The 25,513-nt window shown below is 40.1% G+C and overlaps 1 protein-coding gene across 1 annotated transcript in view; it reads left to right on the top strand.

The window, feature by feature from the left end:
- Positions 1 to 21,179: 21,179 nt before the first annotated feature.
- ITFG1 (integrin alpha FG-GAP repeat containing 1) overlaps positions 21,180 to 25,513 on the top strand; it is a 307,723-nt gene continuing 303,389 nt past the window's right edge. The window contains exons 1-2 of the mRNA XM_068991936.1: positions 21,180 to 21,424; positions 23,121 to 23,193. Coding sequence (XP_068848037.1) covers positions 21,217 to 21,424; positions 23,121 to 23,193 — 281 coding nt within the window. The 5' untranslated portion in view covers positions 21,180 to 21,216. The remainder of the gene's footprint in view (positions 21,425 to 23,120; positions 23,194 to 25,513) is intronic.

The following is a 25,513-nucleotide window of genomic DNA, read 5'->3' as shown; positions in this document are numbered from 1 at the left end:
ATATCCTTAGGGTAATCATGCTTCCGTTACGGCTTGCAACTGCAATTATTGTTTATTTTTTGTCCAAATATTGATTGTGAAAACTGATAAACACCTTTCATTGGGACTATGTAACTATTATTTGCTTAATATCACTGTATTATGATTGGGCAACAGAAAATAACAGGATTCTATATCGCTAAAGCTACCATTTAACACTGAGATGTTATGGGGAGGGAGGTGGGAGGGGGTTCATGTTTGGGAACACATGTAAGAACTAAAGATTTCAAAATTTAAAAAAAAAAAATTAAAAAAAAATAAATTAAATTAAATTAAATTAAAAAAAAAAAGAAAAATCTGTAATCACATTTAAAATCCAGAATATCAGAATTATCTTGGGATTTTCTGAAAAATATAAGTGCTTAGGTATTGCTTCTTTTTCTCCAAAGCTCCAGATGTGTTTCTAATGAGCAACCATGCTTAAAAACAACTGGATTATTTATATGATGATATTTTACTTTTATCTAGTTTCTTTCAAATGGGAAGTGCTCCCATTTCATTTAGTTTGTTTTCCAATTTATCTCTTTTTTGGTTGTTTTTTTTCAAGCCTTTATCAAGCTTCTGTATACACAAATACTTAAATAGTATGTATAATATATATGTTTTAGAAAATTAAAAAAAAGACTTCTCAAATTAAATGTGATTTGGTTAAAACAAAACGAAAAAAAAGAAGCATAGGATGCATATTAGGATACTGAACTCATGTTATAATGAAAATATTAAAACACAAGTTAACCAACTTTCTAATACATACATTTAAAATTATAGACCTAGAATACTATAATAGGCATCTTTTAAGTACTAAATGTTTTCATCAAGAAATACACTATTCAAACTATCTAGTTTGGCTTAAATGTTTCATGTCTATTCTAAGTGTAGCTTAGCTGTGCAATATTTTTTATGGGCTATTAGTTTTTTATTGAATACAAAACTGAAAGAATGTAACACTGGGTGAATACTAAGCCTATTAAAATTTTGTTGAACTTTAATTTGCATTATAATTTAGTTGTAAGAATTTTACAGTAAAAAAATGGAAATGAAAACCGGAGTCATGACAATGGATATTTAGGTATTCAGTATAAGATATTCAGCTTACACTATTGCAAATGGAACTAAACTATACTGCAACATGAAACCACAGTAAAAATCAGCTTTGAATTTGCTAGTTTTCTGTAGTTAATTTGAAGACCATTTGCTGTTTCCTCTCCTTTTCAAACAATTATATCTATTACTAGAGCACCTACCCTCAGTTTTTTGTTCATTCTGTAAGAATGAATCCTATGAATCTTATCTTACAAGTATGCCTAGAGGAAAAAATACTTTTCTGATGGTATTATAAATTCCCTGTCTACTGGTATTATTCTGCTTGAAATGATAAACTACATGAGATATGAAAGAGGCCAGATCCTGGACACATCACCACTTCCACTACCATCAGACAAGGCCTACGCAAAGATCTTCAAGTAATCAGCACTTCAGTTTCTCAAAGAAATAGCTGTGGAAAATAAACTGGACTGTAGAAAATAAATTTAACTTCTACACCTAACTAAATATGCCTCTTATTTTCATTCACTTGGCTAGGCAATTCCCTGGAAACAGAAGCAGTCATTACATCCTGAAACAGAGGTGGCAACTGAAATGAAGATCCCCTGGAGAGACAGTATCAACAAATATAATTAAAGAAATAAGTAGGACTCCCCTCGTGGTCCAGTAGTTAAGAATCTGCCTGCCAATGCAGGGGACACAGATTTGACCCCTGGTCCAGGAAGATTCTACATGCTGTGGAGGAACTAAGCCCACGCACCAAAACGACTGAGCCTGCCACACACAGCAAGAGAAGCCACTGCAATGAGAAGCCTGGACTCCACAAGCAAGAGTAACCTCCACTCCTGCTGCGGCAACTAGAGAAAACCAGAGCACAATAATGACTCAGCATAGCCAATAAATAAAGTAAATTAAAGAAATAATGTACAGTAATGACACTAGACAGAAATATAAGTAAGATCCACCCACCTCCAAAAATGTTTGCTGTAAAATTTAACTTTTGTTAATGTATAGCAACAGGTTCAAACAGGAGTCCCGAACTAGAAATCCAAATGCCCTTGCGCAGTTGAGTAAAAAGGATTTGGTCCAGGTAAAATCAGGTCAGAAGTCAGAATCTGGAGAAGACCAACAAACTGGTAAAAGACACCCATACTAGCAAAAGGAGGGCTTCCCTCATAGCTCAGTTGGTAAAGAATCCGCCTGCAATGCAGGGACCCCAGTATGATTCCTGGGTTGGGAAGATCCTCTGGAGAAGGGATAGGCTACTCACTCCAGTATTTTTGGGCTTCCATTGTGGCTCAGCTGGTAAAGAATCCTCCAGCAACGTGGGAGACCTGGGTTTGATCCGTGGGTTGAGAAGATCCCCTAGAGAAGGAAAAGGCTACCCACTCCAGTATTCTGCCCTAGAGAATTCCATGGACTGTAGTGTCCATGGGGTCGCAAAGAGTCGACATGACTGAGAGACTTTCACTAGCAAAAGGAGGCTGCAGAAACAGTCACGGCCAGACATAGGAACTGCAGGGTCATGCCGAACAGGAATCAGTGAGGCCAATGATGACAAATTTATCCAAAGATGATGTTTAAGATTGGGAACATGACAGACCTAATTCAGCACCCAAGATTCAGAGCCTAAAATATAACACAGAGAAGACATGAGGACTGCTGCTCAACAAGTATGGTGCTATGGAGAGACATTTCCCCCCAAAGTGTAGTCCATCCACTAGCATACTAGCAGAAGGGCCTCCCTGGGAGGTAGCTAGAACTACTGACTCTCAGGCAACATGCCAGATCTGCTATACCAGAATCTACATTTTAAGGAGATCCAAGGCTCTAAGAGGTAGTTATTTCATCTTCAAGAAATCAAGAAAGGTGAGACGGAAAAAGAAGAAAACGGGATCAAATAGCAACTTTATTGTCTTAGGAAAATCCAACTCCACACACCCTAGAATGTAAAGATGCAAACTAACTAAAACAGCTTCAATGGAGCTCAGTCGCTCAGTCGTGTCCAACTCTTTGCAACACCATGGACTGAAGCCTGGAAGCATGCCAGGCTTCCTTGTCCATCACCATCCCAGAGCTTACTCAAACTCATATACATCAAGTGCATGATGGATCCAATCATCTCATCCTCGGTGGTCCCCTTCTCCTCCTGCCTTCAATCTTTCCCAGCATCAGGGTCTTTTCAAATGACTCAGTTCTTTGCATCAGGTGGCTGAATATTGGACTTTCTGCTTCAGCATCAGTCCTTCCAATGAATATTCAGGACTTACTTCCTTTAGGATGGACTGGTTGGATCTCCTGGCAGTCCAAGGGCCTCACAAGAGTCGTCTCCAACACCACAGTTCAAAAGCACCAATTCTTCAGTGCTCAGCTTTCTTTATAGTCTAACTCTCACATTCATACACGATTACTGGAAAAACCATAGCTGCGACCAGATGGACCTTAGTTGGCAAAGTAATGTCTCTGCTTTTTAATATGCTGTCTAGGTTGGTCACAACTTTTATTCCAAGGAGCAAGCGTCTTTTAATTTCATAGCTGCAGTGACCATTTGCAGTGATTTTGGAATCCAAAAAAATGAAGTCTGTCACTGTTTCCATCATTTCAATCACCATCTGCAGTGATTTTGGAGCCCAGGAAAATCAAGTCAGCCATTGTTTCCACTGTTTCCCCCTCTATTTGCCATTAAGTGATGTTATCAGATGCCATGATGTTAAGTTTTCTGAATGTTGAGTTTTAAACCAACTTCTTCACTCTCCTCTTTCCCTTTCATCAAGAGGCTCTTTAGTGCTTCTCTACTTTCTGTCATGAGTGGTGTCATCTGCATATCTGAGGTTATGGACATTTCTCCCAGCAATCTTGATTCCAGCTTGTGCTTCATACACCCCAGCATTTCTCATGATGTACTCTGCATCCAAGTTAAATAAGCAGGGTGACAATATATAGCTTGATGTACTTCCCCGATTTGGAACCAGTCTGTTGTTCCATGTCCAGTTTTAACTGTTGCTTAATGACCTGCATAGACATTTCTCAAGAGGCAGGTCAGGTGCTCTGGTATTCCCATCTCTTGAAGAATTTTCCATAGTTTGTTCTGATCCACACAATCAAAGGCTTTCGCATAGTCAATAAAGCACTAGCAGATACTTTTCGAAAACGCTCTCATTTTTCATATGATCCAACAGATGTTGGCAATTTGATATCTGATTCCTCTGGCTTTTCTAAATCCACATTGAACATCTGGAAGTTCTTGGTTCATGTACTGTTGAAGTCTGGCCTGGAGAATTTTAAGCATTACGTTGCTAGCATGTGAGATGAGTGCAATTGTGCAGTAGTTTGAACATTCTTTGGCATTGCCTTTCTTTGGGATTGGAATGAAAACTGACCTTTTCCAGTCCTGTGGCCACTGCTGAGTTTTCCAAATTTGCTGGCATATTGAGTGCAAAACTCTCACAGCATCATCCTTTAGGATTTGAAATAGCTCAACTGGAATGCCATCACCTCCACTAGCTTTGTTTGTAGTGATGCTTCCTAAGGCCCACTTGATTTCACATTCCAGGATGTCTGGCTCTAGGTGAGTGATGACACCATTGTGGTTATCTGGGTCATGAAGATCTTTTTTTGTATAGATCTTCTGTGTATACATGCCACCTCTTAATATCTTCTGGTTCTGTTAGGTCATTCCATTTCTGTCCTTTATTGAGCCCATCTTTGCATGAAATGTTCCCTTGTTATCTCTAATTTTCTTGAAGAGATATCTAGTCTTTCCCATTCTATTATTTTCCTCTATTTCTCTGCCTTGATCACTGAGTAATGCTTTCCTATCTCTCCTTTCCATTCTTTGGAACTCTTCATTCAACGTATAATGAAAATGTGTAAATCTTTTCTTTTCTCTTGTAGGAGATCAGCCCTGCGATTTCTCTGGAAGGAATGATGCTAAAGCTGAAACTCCAGTACTTTGGCCACCTCATGCGAAGAGTTGACTCATTGGAAAAGACTCTGATGCTGGGAGGGATTGGGGGCAGGAGGAGAAGGGGACGACCCAGGATGAGATGGCTGGATGGCATCACGGACTCGATGGACGTGAGTCTGAGTGAACTCCGGGAGATGGTGATGGACAGGGAGGCCTGGCGTGCTGCGATTCATGGGGTTGCAAAGAGTCGGACATGACTGAGCAACTGAACTGAACTGAACTGCCTTTCATGTTTTTTCTTTTCTCATCTATTTCTAAGGCTTCCTCAGACAACCATTTTGCCTTTTTGCATGTTTTCCTTGGGTTGTTCTTTTCACTGCCTCCTGTGCAAAATCACAAACCTCTGTCCATAGTTCTTCAAGCACTCCAACAGATCCAATCCCTTGAATCTATGTCATCTCTACTGTATAATAATAAGGGATTTGATTCAGATCATACCTGAATGGTTTAGTGGTTTTCCCTACTTTCTTCAATTTATGCCACATTTCACAATAAGGAGTTCATGTTCTGAGCCATAGTCAGCTCCCGTTCTTGCCGATTGTATAGTACTTCTCCAACTTTGGCTGCAGAGGATATAATCAATCTGATTTTGGTGTTGGCCATCTGGTCAAGTCCATGGGTCTATTGTGTTGTTGGAAGAGGGTGTTTGCTAGGACCAGTGTGTTCTCTTGGAAAAGCTCTGTTAGCCTTTGACCTTCCTCATTTTGTACTCCAAGGCCAAATTTGCCTGTTACTCCAGGTATCTTTTGCATTCCAGTCCCCTATAATGAAAAGGACATCTTTTGGGGGTGTTAGTTCTAGGAGGTCTTCTGGGTTTTCATAGAACTGTTCAAATTCAGCTTCTTCAGCATTACTGGTTGAGGCATAGACTTGGATTACTGTGATACTGAAGAGTTTGCCTTAGAAACGAGCAGAGATCATTCAGTCATTTTTGAGATTGCATATAAGTACTGCATTTCAGACTCTTTTGTTGACTATGAAGGCTACTCCATTTCTTCTAAGGGATTCTTCCTCACAGTCACAGATATAATGGTTAGATGAGTTAAATTCACCCATTTCAGTCCATTGGATCATCCACTGGATCATCAAAAAAGCAAGAGAGCTCCAGAAAAACATCTACATCTGATTTATTGACTACGCCAAAGCCTTTGATTATGTGGATCACAACAAAATGTGGAAAATTCTTCAAGAGATGGGAATACCAGAGCACCTGACCTGCCTCTTGAGAAATCTGTATGCAGGTCAGGAAGCAACAGTTAGCACTGGACATGGAACAATAGACTGGTTCCAAATAGGAAAAGGAGTACGTCAAGGCTGTATATTGTCGCCCTGCTTATTTAACTTAGATGCAGAGTACATCATGAGAAATGCTGGGGTGTATGAAGCACAAGCTGGAACCAAGATTGCTGGGAGAAATGTCCATAACCTCAGATATGCAGATGACACCACTCTTATGGCAGAAAATGAAGAAGCACTAAAGAGCCTCTTGATAAAGGGAAAGAGGAGAGTGAAGAAGTTGGAGAGTGAAGAAGTTTAAAACTCAACATTCAGAAAACTTAGATCATGGCATCCCGTACCATCACTTCATGGCAAATAGATGGAGAAACAATGGAAACAGTGACAGACTTTATTTTTCTGGGTTCCAAAATCACTGCGAATGGTGACTGCAGCTATGAAAATAAACAACGCTTGCTCCTTGGAAGAAAAGTTGTGACCAACCTGCTGCTGCTAAGTCGCTTCAGTAGTGTCCGACTCTGTGTGACCCCATAGACGGCAGCCCACCAGGCTTCCCTGTCCCTGGGATTCTCCAGGCAAGAACACTGGAGTGGGTTGCCATTTCCTTCTCCATTGCATGAAAGTGAAAACTGAAAGTTAAGTCGCTCAGTTGTGTCCAACTCTTAGCAACCCCATGGACTGCAGCCTACCAGGCTCATCTGTCCATGGAATTTTCCAGGCAAGAGTACTGGAGTGGGTTGCCATTGCTTTCTCTGGATGCAAAGAACTGAGTCATTTGAAAAGACCCTGATGCTGGGAAAGATTGAAGGGAGGAGAAGGGGACCACAGAGGATGAGATGGTTGGATGGCATCACCAACTCAATGGATGTTGAGTTTGAGTAACCTGCAGGAGTTGGTGACAGACAGGGAAGCCTGGCATGCTGCAGTCCATGGTGTTGCAGAGTTGGACACAACTAAGCTACTGAACTGATGACTTATATTTTTATAAAAATATAAATAATCTATGTGATTTCTTCCATTTTCCAGTCAAGGGAAGCATATATCAGTACACAGAAACTGCTCAAGATATTTAAGCAAGGGGCAAAAGGAAGTCAGAGACATGCAGTTTGGCCCTGGATATGCTATCCAAAGTTAAAGATCAATCAAGAATCCCCTAATCAAGTCGTAAACTTATTAACACTAGGTTCACTATTTTCCTTCATTTATCATACTACTTTTTTGAATTTGAACTTTGTACCTTTCTGGACTTGACCAGTGGGGTAAATATGTTTAGTGTGAAAATATGTTCTATTCAAAAACAAATGGAAAATAAAGCACTGTAGCAGAGTTGTACATGGGAGAGGAAAGTGGAAAGGTATTCAACAGTGAACTATGCTTAACAGCAGAATCCGGGTTTGCATTTTATCCTTTGGAGAATGGAGAACCACTAGGAAGGTTGATGTAATGGCTTCCTATGATATGATCCAAACTTTAGAAAGATAACTGTTGACAGTAAGAAAGATTGCAGAAAAGTGGTAAGTCCTAGACACAAGAGTCCACTTTTGGTTAAAACATTCATCCTAGAGCCTTGAATTAAGATAGTGACAGCAAGGATGCAGAAAAGAATGAACATTCAAGAAATATTTAAAAGGTAGAAAAATTTGACTGAGGAAAGGCTTATATTTGGTACATATCTTAGGCACAAATATCAAGCCATATAGAGTAATACAGGAGGAGAATCTAGTGATAAATTTCTTATCCTTAGTTTTTTATTCCTTTAAATAATAATAATTAACCTTACATCCTGCTAGGATTTTTTTTTTTAATCCTTGCAGTCACTGAGTAAATGATTATTATCAAAGCTACAAGCCTATTGAGAAATTGGGATTAGGTATGAATGTGAGAGTTGGACTGTGAAGAAGGCTGAGCGACAAAGAATTGATGCTTTTGAACTGTGGTGTTGGAGAAGACTCTTGGGAGTCCCTTGGACTGCAAGGAGATCCAACCAGTCCATTCTGAAGGAGATCAGCCCTGGGATTACTTTGGAAGGAATAATGCTAAAGCTGAAACTCCAGTACTTTGGCCACCTCATGTGAAGAGTTGACTCATTGGAAAAGACTCTGTTGCTGGGAGGGATTAGGGACAGGAGGAGAAGTGGACGACAGAGGATGAGTTGGCTGGATGGCATCACGGACTCGATGGACGTGAGTCTGAGAGAACTCCGGGAGTTGGTGATGGACAGGGAGGCCTGGTGTGCTGTGATTCATGGGGTCGCAAAGAGTCGGACACGACTGAGCAACTGAACTGAACTGAACTGAACAAGTTAATTGTGCTTTATTGAGTATTTTCATGAAAACAAGATAATATACCAAACATGAGGATCTCAGAACTGATAGACACACAGATAAAAACTCATAAAAGGATTCCACAAAGCAAAGACAATTACTGTCAGAACTATGTAAGTTAAGAAAATAAGCAAGTATTTTAAATACCTCTTTATTACAGATATTTAACATGGACAATTCATTGTTATCAGGAGACCATTTAGAAGATGTTTAATACAAAAAAAGGTAAAAGTCTAAAATCAACTTGCTTATATGAGCCATATTTTAAAGGCTCAATCTGAATGGAATAAATCCTTTCAAAGCAAAAAACATATATATCAATAGAAATGATCAATGCTTTCTACCAATGCCTAGCATAATACCAAATGACATTATGTTTAAAAACTAAAATCTTTAAAAGTTATTTTTAAATAAGATATATTTTTAACATGTCCTTAGAAGTATGAAAGTTGGAGATGTCACACAGTGGGACATAAATATACAAGCAAAGCCTAACGATTAATGGTGAAGAGTGCATTTTCTCTAGAGCTCCAGGTTTCCTACTACAATTTCTAGGTGAAGTCACTTAACAGACCCATAGCTCCAGAATGGTCAAAACCTAAGTGTTGCCCAGTTTGGAATCAATCAGCCATGGGTTGCTTTGTTCAAAGCTTATCTCATATATTGTTTTTGCTTAAAGAGAGAGAATATAGTAAGGCTACCTACATTAAGACAGCATGATCTACAGTCAAATCTACAAACACCACACACACCCCTGCACACAGGCTGCTTGATACCTGAGCCAAATTTCCATCCTTGAAATAAATATAACAGCAAATGCTTCTATCAAAATATTTAAAATCAAACATCACAGTAAGTTTATCAGTTCAGTTCACTGACCTTAATTTTTAACCTGATTTGCACAACTGTCATTTGTTTACACATAAAAATTCATGACAGAAACATATTCAGAATACACGAAAAAAGAACATGAAACTGAAATCAGTGTAAACTAGAAGCTGTTAAAAAGTTTAGACAAATTATTAAAATTAATAATCAAAAAGAACAACCTGCCCTATGTGTTACTGAACAATACAAGTCCATGTGCCTGACACACTGCTGCTGCTGCGAAGTCGCTTAAGTCGTGTCTGACTCTGTGTGACCCCATAGACGGCAGCCCACCAGGCTCCAGTAAGGCCAAATAATATTAAAACACTGGAGTCTGGAAGAGAGAAAGGTTTATTACTGGGTCATGCAAAGAGATGGGTGGCTCATGCCCTAAGAACCTCAAACTTACTGAAAGCTTTCATCAAAAACCTTTAAAAATCAAAAGATGAGAAGGGCGTGTTTAGTTGTTTTGCAAACTTTTTGGTGTCATATTTGTTCTTGAAGTTAGGTCACGATCAGATAACAATGTTTCTGTAAACCTCTACCAAAGAAAGTTACTCTCTGTTCTAACAAGAAAGGGCCAAGTCCCAAGGCCTTGCTTTCACCTTCCAAGGTCCTAGTAGTGGTTAAGAGGAGGTGGAGCTCAGCTGGGAGCTCCCTCAGGGCCAGATCCCCAGACTCTGCCCAGCAGTCATCTCTGAGGGAGCCAGGTGCCCAACACAACTGGCCCTAGGCTCCTCAGGCCACCGATATAGCGAGGACCAGGTCCCACAGACTGTGACCCAGCCAGACTTCCATTGCTATTAGGCAGCAGGATAGGGGAGATTAGGATAGAGGAGAGGTTTACCACTGTCTCAAGGCCTGGGCCAAGACCAGTGGATGGCCTAGGTGAGGGCTCTGAAGCCCTACAGAACACAGCCCTAAGCTTGTTCTCTGGGCCCCCCAGCTCATCTGCTGGCCCAAGGCTGGGTGAACTGGAGAGCTTCCCAGAGAAGGCCAGGATCCGCCTTTTACCTCACTCTCCACCTCACAACCACCACTCCATTGTTGTCTAATTCCCCTCACTAACTGTCACTCCTGAACAGTTGGCTGCTTGTAGGTGGGGCCCACAGCTGTGCGGTCCAATAGCTGAGCAGGACCACTAACAGTTGCTCACTGATAGTGGCTGCTAGTGGGCAGGACACACTGAGGCACCAACCAATGGCTGAGCAGGACCCATTGCCTGGTGACAGGGTGCAGAGTAATGAGGCATAGCAATGGCTGCTGTACTAAGGGCTGAGCGCACTGTGCTCTGTTACATACAGACTAAAAACTCCACAGAAAAAAACAGTCCACTGACTGAAGCAGCCAAAGTCATATTTTTAGCATAATAGTGATTTATAACTAATAACCATCAGGTATCTGTGATCAAAATTCAAAAGTTAATGTAACCATATTAGAAAAAATATAATTTAAATATATAGAAATATCTTCAGTGGCTCACCTGCTGGAAGAGGATAGAAATGCAATTATGAATACAAGTCATGCACCTGAGAAGAGTATGTTTTCAAAACATACAAGAAAGAGAAAGAACTCATATATGAAGGACTATCCAAAGCTCAACTGCCCAGTCCCAAACTCTGGGCCTGTTCTTGCCAGTCTACATTCTCAGCTTTAACCACAGACTAAATCTATCACACCAATAATAACATGACCAGGGCTTAAATATTAGAAAAACTTCAAGTCCTATAAGACTTGAATCTTAAATGGTTGAAAAGGAAGGCCATGGAAATGGTATGAGGTTATTGATAATGAAGTACAACAATTAAAACAATAAGCTTTAAAAAATTTTATAACAAAAACTAATTGATGTATATTTTGAAAGACAAAACTAATTATGTAAAGTTTGAAAGATGATAACACATATATCAGAACCCATAAAAATAGCCAATTTCAATGATATACATAAAAAGATTCTCACTGATTCTGGAAGCCCCTTAATATATCATATCTGTTCATAAATAAAAAGCAACGTCCTCAAGAAATTTGTGAAATATGAACTGAAAGAGAATCAAGAAATTAAAAATAAACTAGTTCTTTTCAAATGACTAAGATAAAGTCACATCATTGTTGGTAAAAAGAAACTAATAAAATCTAACTAATAAAAACCAAGAAAAAAAATACTAAAATAAAAACCAGCAACAATGTTTTCACCTTTTTAAAACAACTGCTAATCAAGGCAGCCAAGGCCAATTGTGACAAACATAAGAACAAGTGCAAATTTATTAAAAACATAGCACAGAAAATTTAAATGAACAATCAAAAAGCGTTTATTGAATTTTCAAGACCAAGTATATAACATGTGCAGTTACAGTTTCCTTTTATGTATTTTTTAGTCTAGGATTACTTTCAAATCTCTTTGGGTCTATCTTCAAGACTCAAAAAAAAAAAAAAAAGACATATCTTAATGATATCTTAATTTCATAAGTTTTACCAGTAAAAACAAAGGAATATTTACATCTCCTACAAACCCAATATCTTCTAACAGGTAAATCAAATGTTTATATCTCTTTCAGCCTAAACCGAGAAAGATATGGCAGCTCTTGGTGTGGTCCTCAGAAACAGAATGGTTAACCTTCACTTTAAAATATGCACAAATAATGTAAAAATAAGATGTAAATCTATTTGCTAGACATAGACACAGAAAATTTTCCTGTATTAAATTTGGCCACATCCTAAAAGTTACCTTTGAGTTACCTTGAGTCAAAGATACATACAAAAATGGTAGATGATCAAGGTAGCCACAGTTTCTGAATCTAGACTGAATCTGTTCTGATGACAATCAATATTTGTGCTTTCACTGTCATTTATTATCAAAGGACTGAGTGTCCCATATGCCTAGCACTGCTGCTCTTAATTGCTAAGTGTAGAGCTAGGAACAGAGAGCATATGGCTTCTACCATGAGGCTGCTCCCTGCCTTCTTACCACTTTCCAATTTATTTGCATAATAGCCAGAGGATCTTCATAAAATATTACTCAAGTCTTATCACTCTGTTATTTCAAATTTTCCATAGCTTTCCCTTCCGATTACAGTAAAATTCAGGTATTTTCAAGCTTCCCAGCACCCTCCCCCTCACAGTCATCTTCTCTTTCCTATTACTGTCATTCATAATGTTTTATCCTTTAAGGGTACTGTTCTCAAATATCCAGCTCTATCTACCCCCAAGATTCTATACTAGGACACTACCCCAGCTTCTCATTTGACTCCTATATCCTCCTTCAGCTGAAATGTCACTTTCAGAGATGCCTTCTCTGAAGCCCCATGCTAATCCTGCAGAAAATACAGAGCTGACAAGTGGTGCTTGTCATCCGGTCCGAGGAATAACGGGATCAGTTCTTTATTTTAGAAAAATAAAAGCTTGTAGAACAGACTAGGTAGAGAGGTGGTACAATGGGAGGTGATGGCTATAGGTAGCAAAGTTAAGTAGGAAACAACTACTTGTTAGAGACTACAGACATGCAAAAGCACTGAAGTCATCTTTAGCTTTGCAAAAAGTTCCATCAGGTTATAAGCTCCTCTTTAAGACCTTTATCAATTATCAACATCTCTAAGACTGGAATTAAGACTGTCCTTTGGTATCCACCAGTGATTGGATCCAGGACCATATCACCCCGCCCATCACACCAAAAACCATGGCTGCTCAAGCCCCTTAAGTAAAACGGCATGGTTGTGTTGGCCTTCTGCTTTCTCAGACTGTAGACCAAAATAGGGCCAACTGTATTACAGAATTTCCACAACATCAGAGAGGTCCACTAAACATTAGTTAACTTGACATGAGTGAGTGAGAGAAGAGCAGTGAACATTTCCAAGATGCAAGCAATAATCATTCTACCACCCTAATGGCAGGAAGCCAAGAGGAACTAAAGAGGCTCTTGATGAAGGTGAAAAAGCTGGCTTAAAACTCAACATTCAAAGATCATGGCATCTGGTCTTACCACTTCATGGCAAATAGATGGGGAAAAAATGGAAACTGACAGAATTTATTTTCTTGGGCTCCAAATTCACTGCAGACAAAAGATGCTTGCCTTGGAAGAAAAGCTATGACCAACCTAGAGAGCATATTCAAAAGCAGAGACACCACTTTGCCAACAAAGGTCCATATAGTCAAAGCTATGGTTTTTCCAGGAGTTATGTATGGATGTGAGAATTGGACCATAAAGAAGGCTGAGCACTGAAGAAATGATGCTTTCAAAATGTGGTGCTGAAGTAGACTCTTGAGAGTCCCTTTCAAGATCAAACCAGTCAATTCTAAAGGAAATCAACCCTGAATATACATTGGAAGGACTGATGCTGAAGCTGTAGCTCCAAAGAGCCAACTCATTGGAAAAGACCCTGATGCTGGGAAAGACTGAAGGCAGGAGGAAAAGGGCACAACAGAGGATGAGATGGTTGGATGGCACCATCGACTCAATGGACATGAGTATGAACAAATTCCAGGAGGTCGTGAAGGACAGGGAAGCCTGGCATGCTGCAGTCCACAGGGTCGCAGTTGGACACGACTAAACAACTGAACAACAAATGACAGAGAAAAAGAATAAGGTTTATGGTCAATAAGATTCATGCCAAGATAGTTAAATGATATCATATGGCTTCTATTTTCTAAATCTTATAAGATTTCAGGGCAGGATATAGTAAGAAGAGATCAGAGGTCCCAGCAGGACAACAATTTACCAGTGCTCCTCAAAATTCCATCCTACATGAAGGGAACCCATAACATACCCAATATAAACCAAATATCTCTTCTAATTGTATATAATGATGGTACTCCTTGCTGTCTGACAAGAGTTTCTATGGAAACACTCAGAAACAATTTCCTTAGATTTGCAATGATTACAAAAATGAACAGACTTAGATTAAAACAAGAGGTAGATTCTGTTTTAATCTGATTCCATCCAATTGTATTTTATCATGACTAGCCTTCTTAATCAAATAACTTCCATGAGTTTATGTCAAAATAAGGGAAAGTGATAAGCAACCATGTTTGCTTTTGTAAAATCAGTCTTAAATACCAAACCAGCAATATTGTTAAACACACATTTTTAGGAAAGATAAAAAAAGAGAGTTTATTGGGCAGCTACTAAATATTAAGTGTTTTTTTTAATTAATTTATTTTAATTGGAAGCTAATGACTTTACTTAGCTTAAAGCTCAACTTTCAGAAAACTAAGATCATGGCATCTGGTCCCATCACTTCATGGCAAATAGGTGGGGAAACGGTGGAAACAGTGGCTGACTTTATTTTTCTGGGCTCCAAAATCACTGCAGATAGTGACTACAGTCATGAAATTAAAAGATGCTTGCTCCTTGGAAGGAAAGTTATGACCAATCTAGACAGCATATTGAAAAGCAGAGACATTACTTTGTCAACAAAAGTCCATCTAGTCGAGGCTATGGTTTTTCCAGGGGTCATGTATGGATGTGAGAGTTGGACTATAAAGAAGGCTGAGTGCTGAAGAATTGATGTTTTTGAACCGTGGTGTTGGAGAAGACTCTTGAGTGTCCCTTGGACTGCAAGGAGATCCAACCAGTTCATCCTAAAGGACCTCAGTCCTGGGTATTCATTGGAAGGACTGATATTGAAGCTGAAACTCCAATACTTGGCCACCTGATGTGAAGAGCTGACTCATTTGAAAAAACCCTGATGCTGGGAAAGATTGAGGGCAGGAGGAGGAGGGGACGACAGAGAGTGAGATGGCTGGATGGCATCACCGACTCGATGGACATGGGTTTGGGTGTACTCTGGGAGTTGGTGATGGATGGGGAGGCCTGGCGTGCTGTGGTTCATGGGGTAAGAGTCAGAGACGACTGAGCGACTGAACTGAACTGAACTGAATTACTTTACAATATTGTGGTGCTTTTTGCCATACATCAAAATGAATCAGCCACGGGTGTACATGTTTCCACCCCATCTTGAACTCCCCCCCCGCCACACACACACCCTCCTCTCTCCCCACCCCAACCCTCTGGGTTGTCCCAGAGCACCAGCTTTGAGTGCCCTGCTTCATGCATTTAATCCTCACAATAATCCCTTCAGGTAAGTTTTATGACCCTTATATTTACAGAGAAGGAAACCAAGTCTCAAAGATGTAAAGTAACTTGCTCAGAATCAAATAGTAAACAGAGCCAGGATTAGATTCAGGAATAGTTGAACACAAAATGTGTATGCTCTCCTTAGGTTCTTAGAAGGTGCCACAACACGTAACAGTTCAGGAACCTCAAGCCTATGGTCTCTTTAAGACAAAAACCAAAAAACAAAACCCTCAGTAAGTAGTTGACTATTATATTAGGCTGAAAATAAGCCTGCTATATAAGTGACCAGAAAGAAGCAAGTGTCAGACACACAAAATAAAAAGTTGAGTTCTGCCCAGAATATACAATAAAATTTGACCAGGTATTGATATGCTCCTTCAAAATCAAATCAAATTAACCAAAGAACCTAAAAAGAAGTAAGTAATGAAAAAAACTCAAGTCACATGCTGATAAAGTTCTTTAGATGCTGATAAACATACAGAGCCAGGATACAGATAAACCAATGATCCATTGTAGGGTATGATTTTTCAAATCATCTTATCATCTAGGAATAAAACTAAAAACACTGAGACATTTCTTACCTCATCACAAAATGCCATAACAATTACTACAAATACCTGAACTGTAATGTCAATTACAGTGATTGCCCTAGCTGACTAACCCTGCTAACCTAATACAGAACTGCAGTAGTCAAATGAGAAATGGAAGCAGTCTAAGTTATTGGATGCTACACTCTTTACCTAGTAATTAGTTAATTCATTTTGGTTGTGGAATTTGCCTATAAATTCATTGTCCTGTATGCTTTGCCCAGAGGTTCTTTAAAGAAAAACCTGGAGATCAAGATCCCATTTTGGATTTTAGCAGTCAAAATAAAGAAAACATCTTCAAGCACAGCACATACTGACACATCAGCAGTCAGAGCACAACTCAAGCATGCATACACAGAAATGGAGGACACACTAAATTCAATAAAGAGTAGAAATAAAAAGAAACATAGCAGAAACAAATCCAGCAGGGATAAAGAGGACTGGAATGCATAAAATAATCTAGGTATATTTGAAACTAATTTTCCAAAATGAAGGTACTAGCTTTCACTTTTGGTAACACTGAATAGTTTCTAGCCAAAGGTACTAAGGAAAAGCTCAGCTATAAACACAAGACATGCTTTAAAATGATTGTTAAATGAAATTACACCAGTAAACACTCTCCCACAATGATAACGTCCAAGGAACTACAATAGCAAAACACAAATCATTTCCAACATAAATGCAGTATTTCCAAATTAGTAAATAAACTATGCAAACCACTCTATTTAACAGATAAAAGTTTTAAGTACTTTTTACAGTCATCACTAAGTTTTGGTTAGACAAACCCTAAGTGTCACTACTGAAAGTAATTTTTATGGAATCCATCTTCTAAAATGGTTTATAATGATTAAGTTTGGTATTTTTCTATTTTGTTTCTTGGCACATTCTATTTCCAGTTTAATAATATGGTACTAAAAAACTTCTTGTATATGGCTTTAAACACTGTGCAAGTTGCATAGTTCTTAGGTTTTGAAATCTTCAGGACTACTGATATATAAAAGTATACCTTTAGCATTCCATTACCCCATAGCTATTGAATGACTCTGCCAGTGCCGAAAATCCACCAGTTCTTATTAGGAAAGCCAAGATGAAAAACAGAGCCTGGTGCTTAAAAGAAAGTGCAGTTCAAAGATAGATGTCCTAATGTTCTCCTAGTTCAAAAATTAAATGAGAAATCAATTGGTAATGTTACATATACTATTTTGTCATTTAGCAGATGACAACTGAAGACATGGATCATTTTCCTTCCTTAAAGCATAGGCTTTGTTTACTTCTATTTGTGTTTCTTCTCTAAGGTATTGTCTATCTGTTCTTCAAGAATTTTCCCCTTGATCTTACCAAAACAGGATTTGAAATACAAATCAAAATAAGTGTGTGGGGGCGGGGGGAGGGGGGAAGAGAGGAGGGAGAAACCACTTCTGAATGGTTATAGTGAAGCCAAAAACAATTTTTCACTGCTAACTGGCTCATCTCACATCTACCTGTTAATAAATCCTGAGGCTTGAATATTCTGCTTAAGGCACACTAAAGACAAAGCTGTCTCTAGCCAATAGGCTTTACCCAGTGTTCAAGCACAGACCAGTTTAAATGGCCCAAGGTGGCTCAGTCTTCATTTCAGCTCCATGGCCACTTAACAAAGTCCTTCTATTTAGGATACATTCAAAGGCCTGGGTTCCTAATGGGAATCCATATGTAGTATTTTCTGAATGCATGGACCTCTTCCAGATTTTTTTTCAAAACCCAGAACATTCACCTGGGAAACAATTCCCCAGCTTTAATCCAACTTGAAAATGGTCTCTAAGAGCCAGTGCACCAACACCCCCTCCAAGCTAAGGAAGCCATGGGATAGAAGGCAAACCATGGGATAGAAGACAAACCACAAGGCCTTGAAAGGTAATAGTTTCAGGACCTGGGACAACTGCTTCAATTCTGTGGGCTTCTCTTTCCTATGAAAATGCATATAAAAATACCTACTTCACAGAGAGTTAATGAAGAGAAAATAATTGGAACGTTGATCAAAAATTTCTAATTTGTAAAATTTATTTTGTTATGCAAAAAGACAAAAATTACTGAAGAAGCATTTTATCTACAAAGGTGACAATTAAGCCTCCCAGATACTGAAGAATGGCCCCTGATCAAATAGAGTGTTAAGGCAGGGGCTCCACTCTGCACTTCTCAGGCCTCTTATACCACAGACCACATTCAACACAGTGCAAACTTGAGCTCAACAATAACAGAAATGGTGCTCAGGCTTGGGCCCACCAAAGATAAAATAAAAACCAAAATGATATATGGTGATAGCAACCTTCAGAAACAAATATATTTAAAATTACTAAGTGACCCTTTTGGGGTCTCCACACTTACCAGACCTTAAGAAAGCTGGTGGAGAAGGGACGACTGGATCAGGTGAGCTGGCCATTTCAAATTGTTGACTCTAATCATAAGCGTCGCAGGCTAAACTATAGCAATTTTCAAAACTGTTTAGTGAAGGTTAGAAGCAATCAGCGTTAGATTAATTGAAAGCAGTGTGAGCAGTTATTAACATGATGCAGTGTGCAACAAAGGCAATAATTGAGGCTCATTACAATTTTATTTTCTCTTTTATGACTAGAAAATTTGATTTTCTTTGCTTTGATAAATTACATTTGCTTATATGGATGAGGCAGGAAATATATAATGGCCACTTATTAAACATTACATAAGAGCAGCATCCTCTCTTGAGCAGTGAAGTGATTATGCTACCATGTATCAATGGCTCAGAACTTTGCAGTGGTGTGTATATCTGAGTCAGGTTAGTCCAAGTTTCAAACAAAACTGTTTATACACTCCTCTAAAAGTAACAAACAGAATTCGGAGAACTCAGTGATTCACTTAAGAAACTTTACAGTCTACACAGTTATAGAAGACTCTGAAACCTCAACTAATTTGGAGGGATCTCCAATGGTGTCTTTTACTGCTATGATGTAAACACATAGGAACATCCAACACTTATACAATGTATTCAACTACTTCCTACATGAAAGTGGATTTAAGTGACCACATTCAACAATAGTTAAGACAGAGAAGGTAGGTTTTCAAAGCTGACTGTTAAGACATGCAGTTCAGAGAAAATTAAAACTGGAAAAGAAAATAAACCCTATATACGTGTATTGGAGACATGCAGTTCAGAGAAAATCAAAACTGGAGAAGAAAATAAACCCTATATATGTGTATTAGAGGAAAAGAGAAACGCTGTAAAAATATACGTTGAAGGTAGGGCTCAGTTTCCTGTAAAAAAACTCCAGTTACTCTCTTTGATGGGATATTATCAACCAAACAAAACTTTTTATAGCCCAGACAGACTCACTGCTAGTGGTCAACTAAATAATTCAGTATGACACAAAAAATTTGAGAACAGTGTGAAACAAAACATATGTAACTACTGTACGTAACTGTATTGATTCTAAAATGTACTAAGGATTAGTTTTTGAAAAATTCTCTCATACTTCAGTGTTAGTTTTGCTATAACCCTAGTTTTGCTATAACCCTAAGTAAATATGTGCAGAACTATTTTTAAGGTTTAAAACAGAATGAAATAAACAAGAAACACTGAATTTCTCCTGTATGATTTATTAGACACTGACTTTAAAAAAAAACAAAAAAGCTAAGCACTCTGTTGTTTGCACAACAGACAACTAAGAACTTCATAAATGGGAAAAGCCAAAACATAATGGGGTGGTTATTAGCTGTAAAAAATAACAACAAACTCCTGAATACTAATGCAAATGCAGAGTTAGCTTTCCTAGAGCTGTGTTTTTTACTGTTATTAGATTATCAACTTTGACCTTAGCTAATTTATATAGTAACAACAATAACTAACAAATAATAACAATCCTTCAAAAGGGAAGATTGTTAGTTGAAGACTTGGTCATTCCACAATCTTTCCTGTATACAGGGGCACTTTTTAGCTCGAGATTACATCAAGCCAGGAATAAGAAGTTTCAATCCTGGCTCTCAGATGAGTTACCAGCCAAAAGTGCTAACTTCAAAGTCGTGACTTTGCAGTTTGAACAAGTCAGTTCAGGACACTTGAACTGTTACAACTGCCTGCGCAGCGTCTTCTGACCTAGGTGGCATCGGGTTTGGGAGCCACAGCTGAGAACTAGGTGTCCTGGGGCCACTCGCCCAGGGAAGGGGCCCACTTCCTTCTGAGCCTTAACTATGCTCAGGTGACATCCTTCACTGCCTGAGGCCCCGTCCCCCTCAATTTCTGCCATATAGGCTAGAGCTCAGAACTTGTGATGTAAAAAGGAGATACAATATAAGGCAACAAGCAAACGCCGGTTTTCTAGGACCAGACCCTAGTCATAATAATGAAACTGCTCTGACTTTCTTCTGGGAGGAATACAGGCACGAACAGCAGGCTGTCGAACGTGGTCGCCGTCTGATTTCTAAGTAAGAAGACTCCAGACTAAGTCGGCACCACCACCTACTTTTCGAGGGGGAGCACACGCGAAATATAGCTGGGGAAGCAAAACGGAATAAAGGTGGGGCCACCACCTCATGGGGGAAGACATCAAGAGGAAGTCAGGGACCACCGTCCGCTTTCTAGGGAGAAACTCACGGGCCCAGGTTCATTCTAGGACCCCTACCTGCCTCCCGCCCAAAACGCTAAAGGGGGAGCACCCCTGTGGTGCGAGGGAAGGGGTGGCGTCCCAGCCAGCCAAACCTGAGCGCTTGGTCCGGGCTCTTCGCTCCAAGACCTTCCAGCTCACTTCGGCCACGAGCCCCGCCATCGCGCTCGGGCCGCCGCCTTGGCCACCACCCCCGGGGCCGCCTGTCAGCTCCGCCCGGCCGGCCCCGCCCCCCCCCGCGCGACACTGTCGGGAGGCGCACCGGCCGGAAGTGAGCTGAGGGCCGGCTTCAACCGAGCTCCGCGGCCTCCCAAGCGTCAGAGGGGCAGCCCTAGGGGGGAGTAAGAGAACCGGCCGCGGTCGTACGGGCGTCGGAGCTGCGCTCTTTTTCTCTCTGCCGGCGGCACGGTGCTTTCCGGCTGCCGTTAAGCGCGGCAGTGGGCCGGCGGGCTGGGGCGGAGGGGCTGCCATGGCGGCGGCGAGCCGGCTGCCGGACTGTTGGGTGCTGCTGGCCCTGCTGCTTGGGAGGCTCGCGCTGCTGGGAGTCGGGCCGGTCCCGGCGCGGGCGCTGCACAACGTCACGGCCGAGCTCTTTGGGGCCGAGGCCTGGGGCACCCTGGCGGCATTCGGAGACCTCAACTCTGACAAGCAGACGGACCTCTTCGTGCTGCGGGAAAGTCAGTGCTTGCCTGGCCCCTCTCTGTCCGCGTGCCCCTCCCGATGTTCCCCACGCCCCTTGCCTGGGGGGCCGGTTCTCCTCCTTTGCCCGGCCCTTCTGTGGCAGCCCTGTCTTTCTCCTTTTATCTCCAATTTCCTTGACAACCCCCCCCCACTTTTTTTTTTTTTTTACTATCTTTTCCAAACTCTGGTCTTGGATTGACCACTTAACAGTTTGACCGCACTAGAAACACCCCAGGTTTTTTTGTTTTGTTTTCTTGAGAAGACCGCGACCTTCACTCAGGCACCCCGCCCCCTTCATAGAATCACCTGCCTTTCAGAGTCCTTCCTGATCCCCAGGAGTCTTTCTAGCTTTCTATACGTTCCTTCCCAAGGCCCCTTCATTCCTATTTGCCTTACTTCCTCCAGTCTCCCTTCCTCTTTGATGAACTGGAAAAGGTGCAACTTGATAATTTCCTCTGGTAAAGAACTTCTCCCTACCTCCTAATTAATCTAATTCAGCCTCCACTCCCTTTGTCTGGGTCCCAGCTTTCTTTGAAACTACTATTCCTTCCCAAGAACTGAACACACAATTAACTGAAGTATTTTGCAGGCACCACTAATAAATAAACCCAGTGTCTCTTTGGAAGAGGATTCTCAAACTGCAGTGTTTTCTCCCTTCTGAGTTGCCTAGTCTTTTGTGTGCAGAAGACCTCCTTGCTTTGGCCACCACCCTCTTCTTCCAAATCTCTGCTTTATTTTCGAGCTTAAGGTTCTTGGGAGTTCTTTGGTTTAACCATCGCTAAATTATTTTTTGGTAAATCTTGATGGTGACAGTGGGCAGTAGAGGGTCTCAGTATTCTTGAGTACCCAGAAAACAGGTTCTATTTAAGGTCAAGGCTGTGAAAGAAGGAAGTGAAGCACGTATACAAAGTTTGACAGGATCTTGGCCCAGATCTCTCGGAGTCCTTTCTGGGACCCCAGAGCTTCTGGTGGACCTTGGACCTTGAGTATTTCCCCTGTTTTTATATGACTCCAGTTACTGCAGGAAGGGGGCAGACTGCCTAACCTATAGCTGCTCCATCCAAAGTGGAGAGAGACTCTCCCTTTAACTTCAAAGATGACATGTGTTTGGCTAAACAGTTTGAAAAGTCTGTTCCAGTGAGTGCTCCTTGAACTCCAGAAATGCTTGGGGCAGGGGGAAGGGTGGGGGTGGATCTTTAGGAGCCAGAAGGGACTGGTCTTGGAGGATTCATTTTTTTTCTGCTTAAATACGAAATCACACCCTTGTTTCTAGTCAAATGCCTACTGTAAGAAGTTACTGTGTTCTTGGTGTGACGCATCTGTGCAATGAACTGAACATAACAGCCTTATAAGAGGTTGAGTTGTTAGGTTTGGGGAGGGTATGACTTAACACAGGCAAATTCTTTATATGCTCCCTTTAAGTCAGTCAATCTGACTGCTAGGAGGAGGCAGGACCGAGTATATTTTCCATGTTAATCTTTCTAGTTTCTCTGCTGCTTTGAATATTGAATTTGTTGTATACTATTAGGAATCACCATTCCATTAGTCTGATAGGCATCCTCGATAGGGCAGACAAACTGGAGTAAAATAAAACTTTTCTTGTTGAAAATGGCCTAGAAAGCTTCTTGTAACCACTGATTAGATGTCTTAATGGGAAGCATTTTTCTAATGTTACATATTTGCCTCTTTTAGGAAATGACTTAATCGTCTTTTTGGCAGACCAGAATGCACCCTATTTTAAACCCAGAGTAAATGTATCATTGAAGTAAGTACAGATGTGTGTGTTTCTGTAACATTGTCATTGTAATAACATGCAGTAACCAATTGCATTGTTTTTGAAATCAGTTTTACTCTAATATGATGCCGTGATAGAAAACCACTAGTTATGAGGTATGAAGCAAGTAACTTGTTAGGAAAATTAGTTAACATACAAAAATTTAAAGTTAATAAATAATTTTGAGTAGATCCAGGTCTGTTCCTACATAAGCACCTTTCACACCCTTGTGATCTGATATGCTCTCTTAAATGTCTTAGGGATTGTCCCTCATCCTGAGTGTGCCTGTGGGAACAGCCTGCTCACAGGCTCCTCAGGTCAACTTTGCAGTCTGAAAGAGGAGTTTGCTGTGGGGTCAGTGACTTCTGTTTTCATTTTTTCCTTATTGACTGGTAGGTGGTGACTGCTAGGAGACTAACTGGTTACTTTTGAGGAAATTCCAATCAAACTGAATTTTTTCAGTGTTCAAATAATTGTCCTGTTTTTTATATATATACATATATGACTGGCTTTGCATGAAACACAGTGACTCATTCAAAGTGAGCCAACAGTTTTGAAATTATAAGAAGCAAGGATTGAATCGCTGTCTGGAAGAAGAGATGAGTCAGTGCAGGCTAAAGTGGTAGCTTCTAGAAAGATATGGAACTTGAGCTTGACCTTAAAATAGGTAAAATTTAGGTGAGGGCTTTCAGTTTTCAGGATACAGCATTAATAAGAAATGGCAGTAAAAAACAGCATGTTGTGAAGAGAAGATGAAAAAATTTGCCTGACAGAAGTAGAGGGTATACTTTGGAGAGAGATGGACTAGGAAGATGAGATCAAGTCAGACTGCTGCTGCTGCTGCTGCTAAGTCACTTCAGTCGTGTCCGACTCTGTGTGACCCTGTAGACGGTGGCCCACCAGGCTCCCCCGTCCCTAGAATTCTCCAGGCAAGAACACTGGAGTGGGTTGCCATTTCCTTCTCCAATGCATGAAAGTGAAAAGTGAAAGTGAAGTCGCTCAGTCATGTCCGACTAGTAGCGACCCCAGGGACTGCAGCCTACCAGGCTCCTCCGTCCATGGGATTTTCCAGGCAAGAGTACTGGAGTGGGGTGCCATTGCCTTCTCTGTAAGTCAAACTAAACCTTCATAAATATCAGCATTGACCTCAATCCCATGAAAAATGAAAATCGTTACAGGTTCTTGTTTGAAGGAGAGGTGATGAAAACGGTATTTTAAGTTGTTTGATTTACTTGTAAGTCATTTGCAGGATGAATTGCTGTGTAGAAAGATCAGATATTACTTCAGAAGCTGTTCCAAAAATTTAAGAAGTTCACATGTGGCCTAATGAGTCCTGAGATTCTTTAATATTTAACTTAAATTCAAACATGGAAGATTAGAAGTTAAGGCAGTTTATGGGCTGTTAAAGATTTGGGTTCCACAGAGGTTTTTTTTTTTTAATCCCAATTAATTTCTTTTTCTTTGATTAATGTAATGTCATTTTATATACTTACAAATATAGAAATTCTTGTATTTATTTAGTATACTTTTCAAAAAATAATTGTCCTTCACTGTTTTTCCCCTGCTCCTCTGTTCCTCTCTCAAACACAGCCACATTTAAAACTTTGAGTTGTTTTGGTGTTTATTTCCATATTTTGGGGCTTCCCTAGTGGCTCAGAAAGTAAAGAATTTGCATTGTTGCACTCCTTCGCAATCTGAACTCTCATGCCCTAGGCCTTCTGCAGAGTCACTGTTTGGAGATTTTTCCCTTTGTTATTGGTTGATCCCTATTTCTTAGATCCTGTACCATTTTGTTCTTTGCTTCTTCATTTACTTCACTGGAGTGTATCCTTCTAGAAGTTTGGAAATGGGTATGTCCTTCCATTTCCAAACCCTTTTTCTATTCACTCTTTGATTGACCTATAGTCTTCTAGCTTCATAGGTTGCTGATTTAAAATCCATTGCTGTTCTTTTTCCTAATCTTTCAAATATAGCTTGTTTTATTTTTAATTTTAGAAGCTATTAGGGTGTCTCCTTTATCCCTTTTTTCTGAAATTTCATAGTATGTATTGGTATATACTGCTTTTCTTTTATTATTCCGGGCAGAGGATGGGCCCCTTCAAGTCTTCTATACCTGGAGGATTTTTGAAATGTTCTAATTTCTCTGATTATATTTTTGTTTTCTCTTTAAGAAATCCTTTCTAGTTATTGGATTGCCTAACTCCATCCTTTATTTCTTTATTTCATTTGTGTCTGTCATTTTGTGGGTTTCCCCCCAACCAGGAATTCTTAATTTTATCTTGGGCCTTTTATTGGATATTTTTATGTTAGC

Source organism: Capricornis sumatraensis, chromosome 20 (genome assembly GCF_032405125.1).
Source record: "Capricornis sumatraensis isolate serow.1 chromosome 20, serow.2, whole genome shotgun sequence".
NCBI classification, from domain to species: domain Eukaryota; kingdom Metazoa; phylum Chordata; class Mammalia; order Artiodactyla; family Bovidae; genus Capricornis; species Capricornis sumatraensis.
Note: the sequence above shows the minus strand (reverse complement) of the source record. Positions and strands in the feature narration are given on the sequence as shown.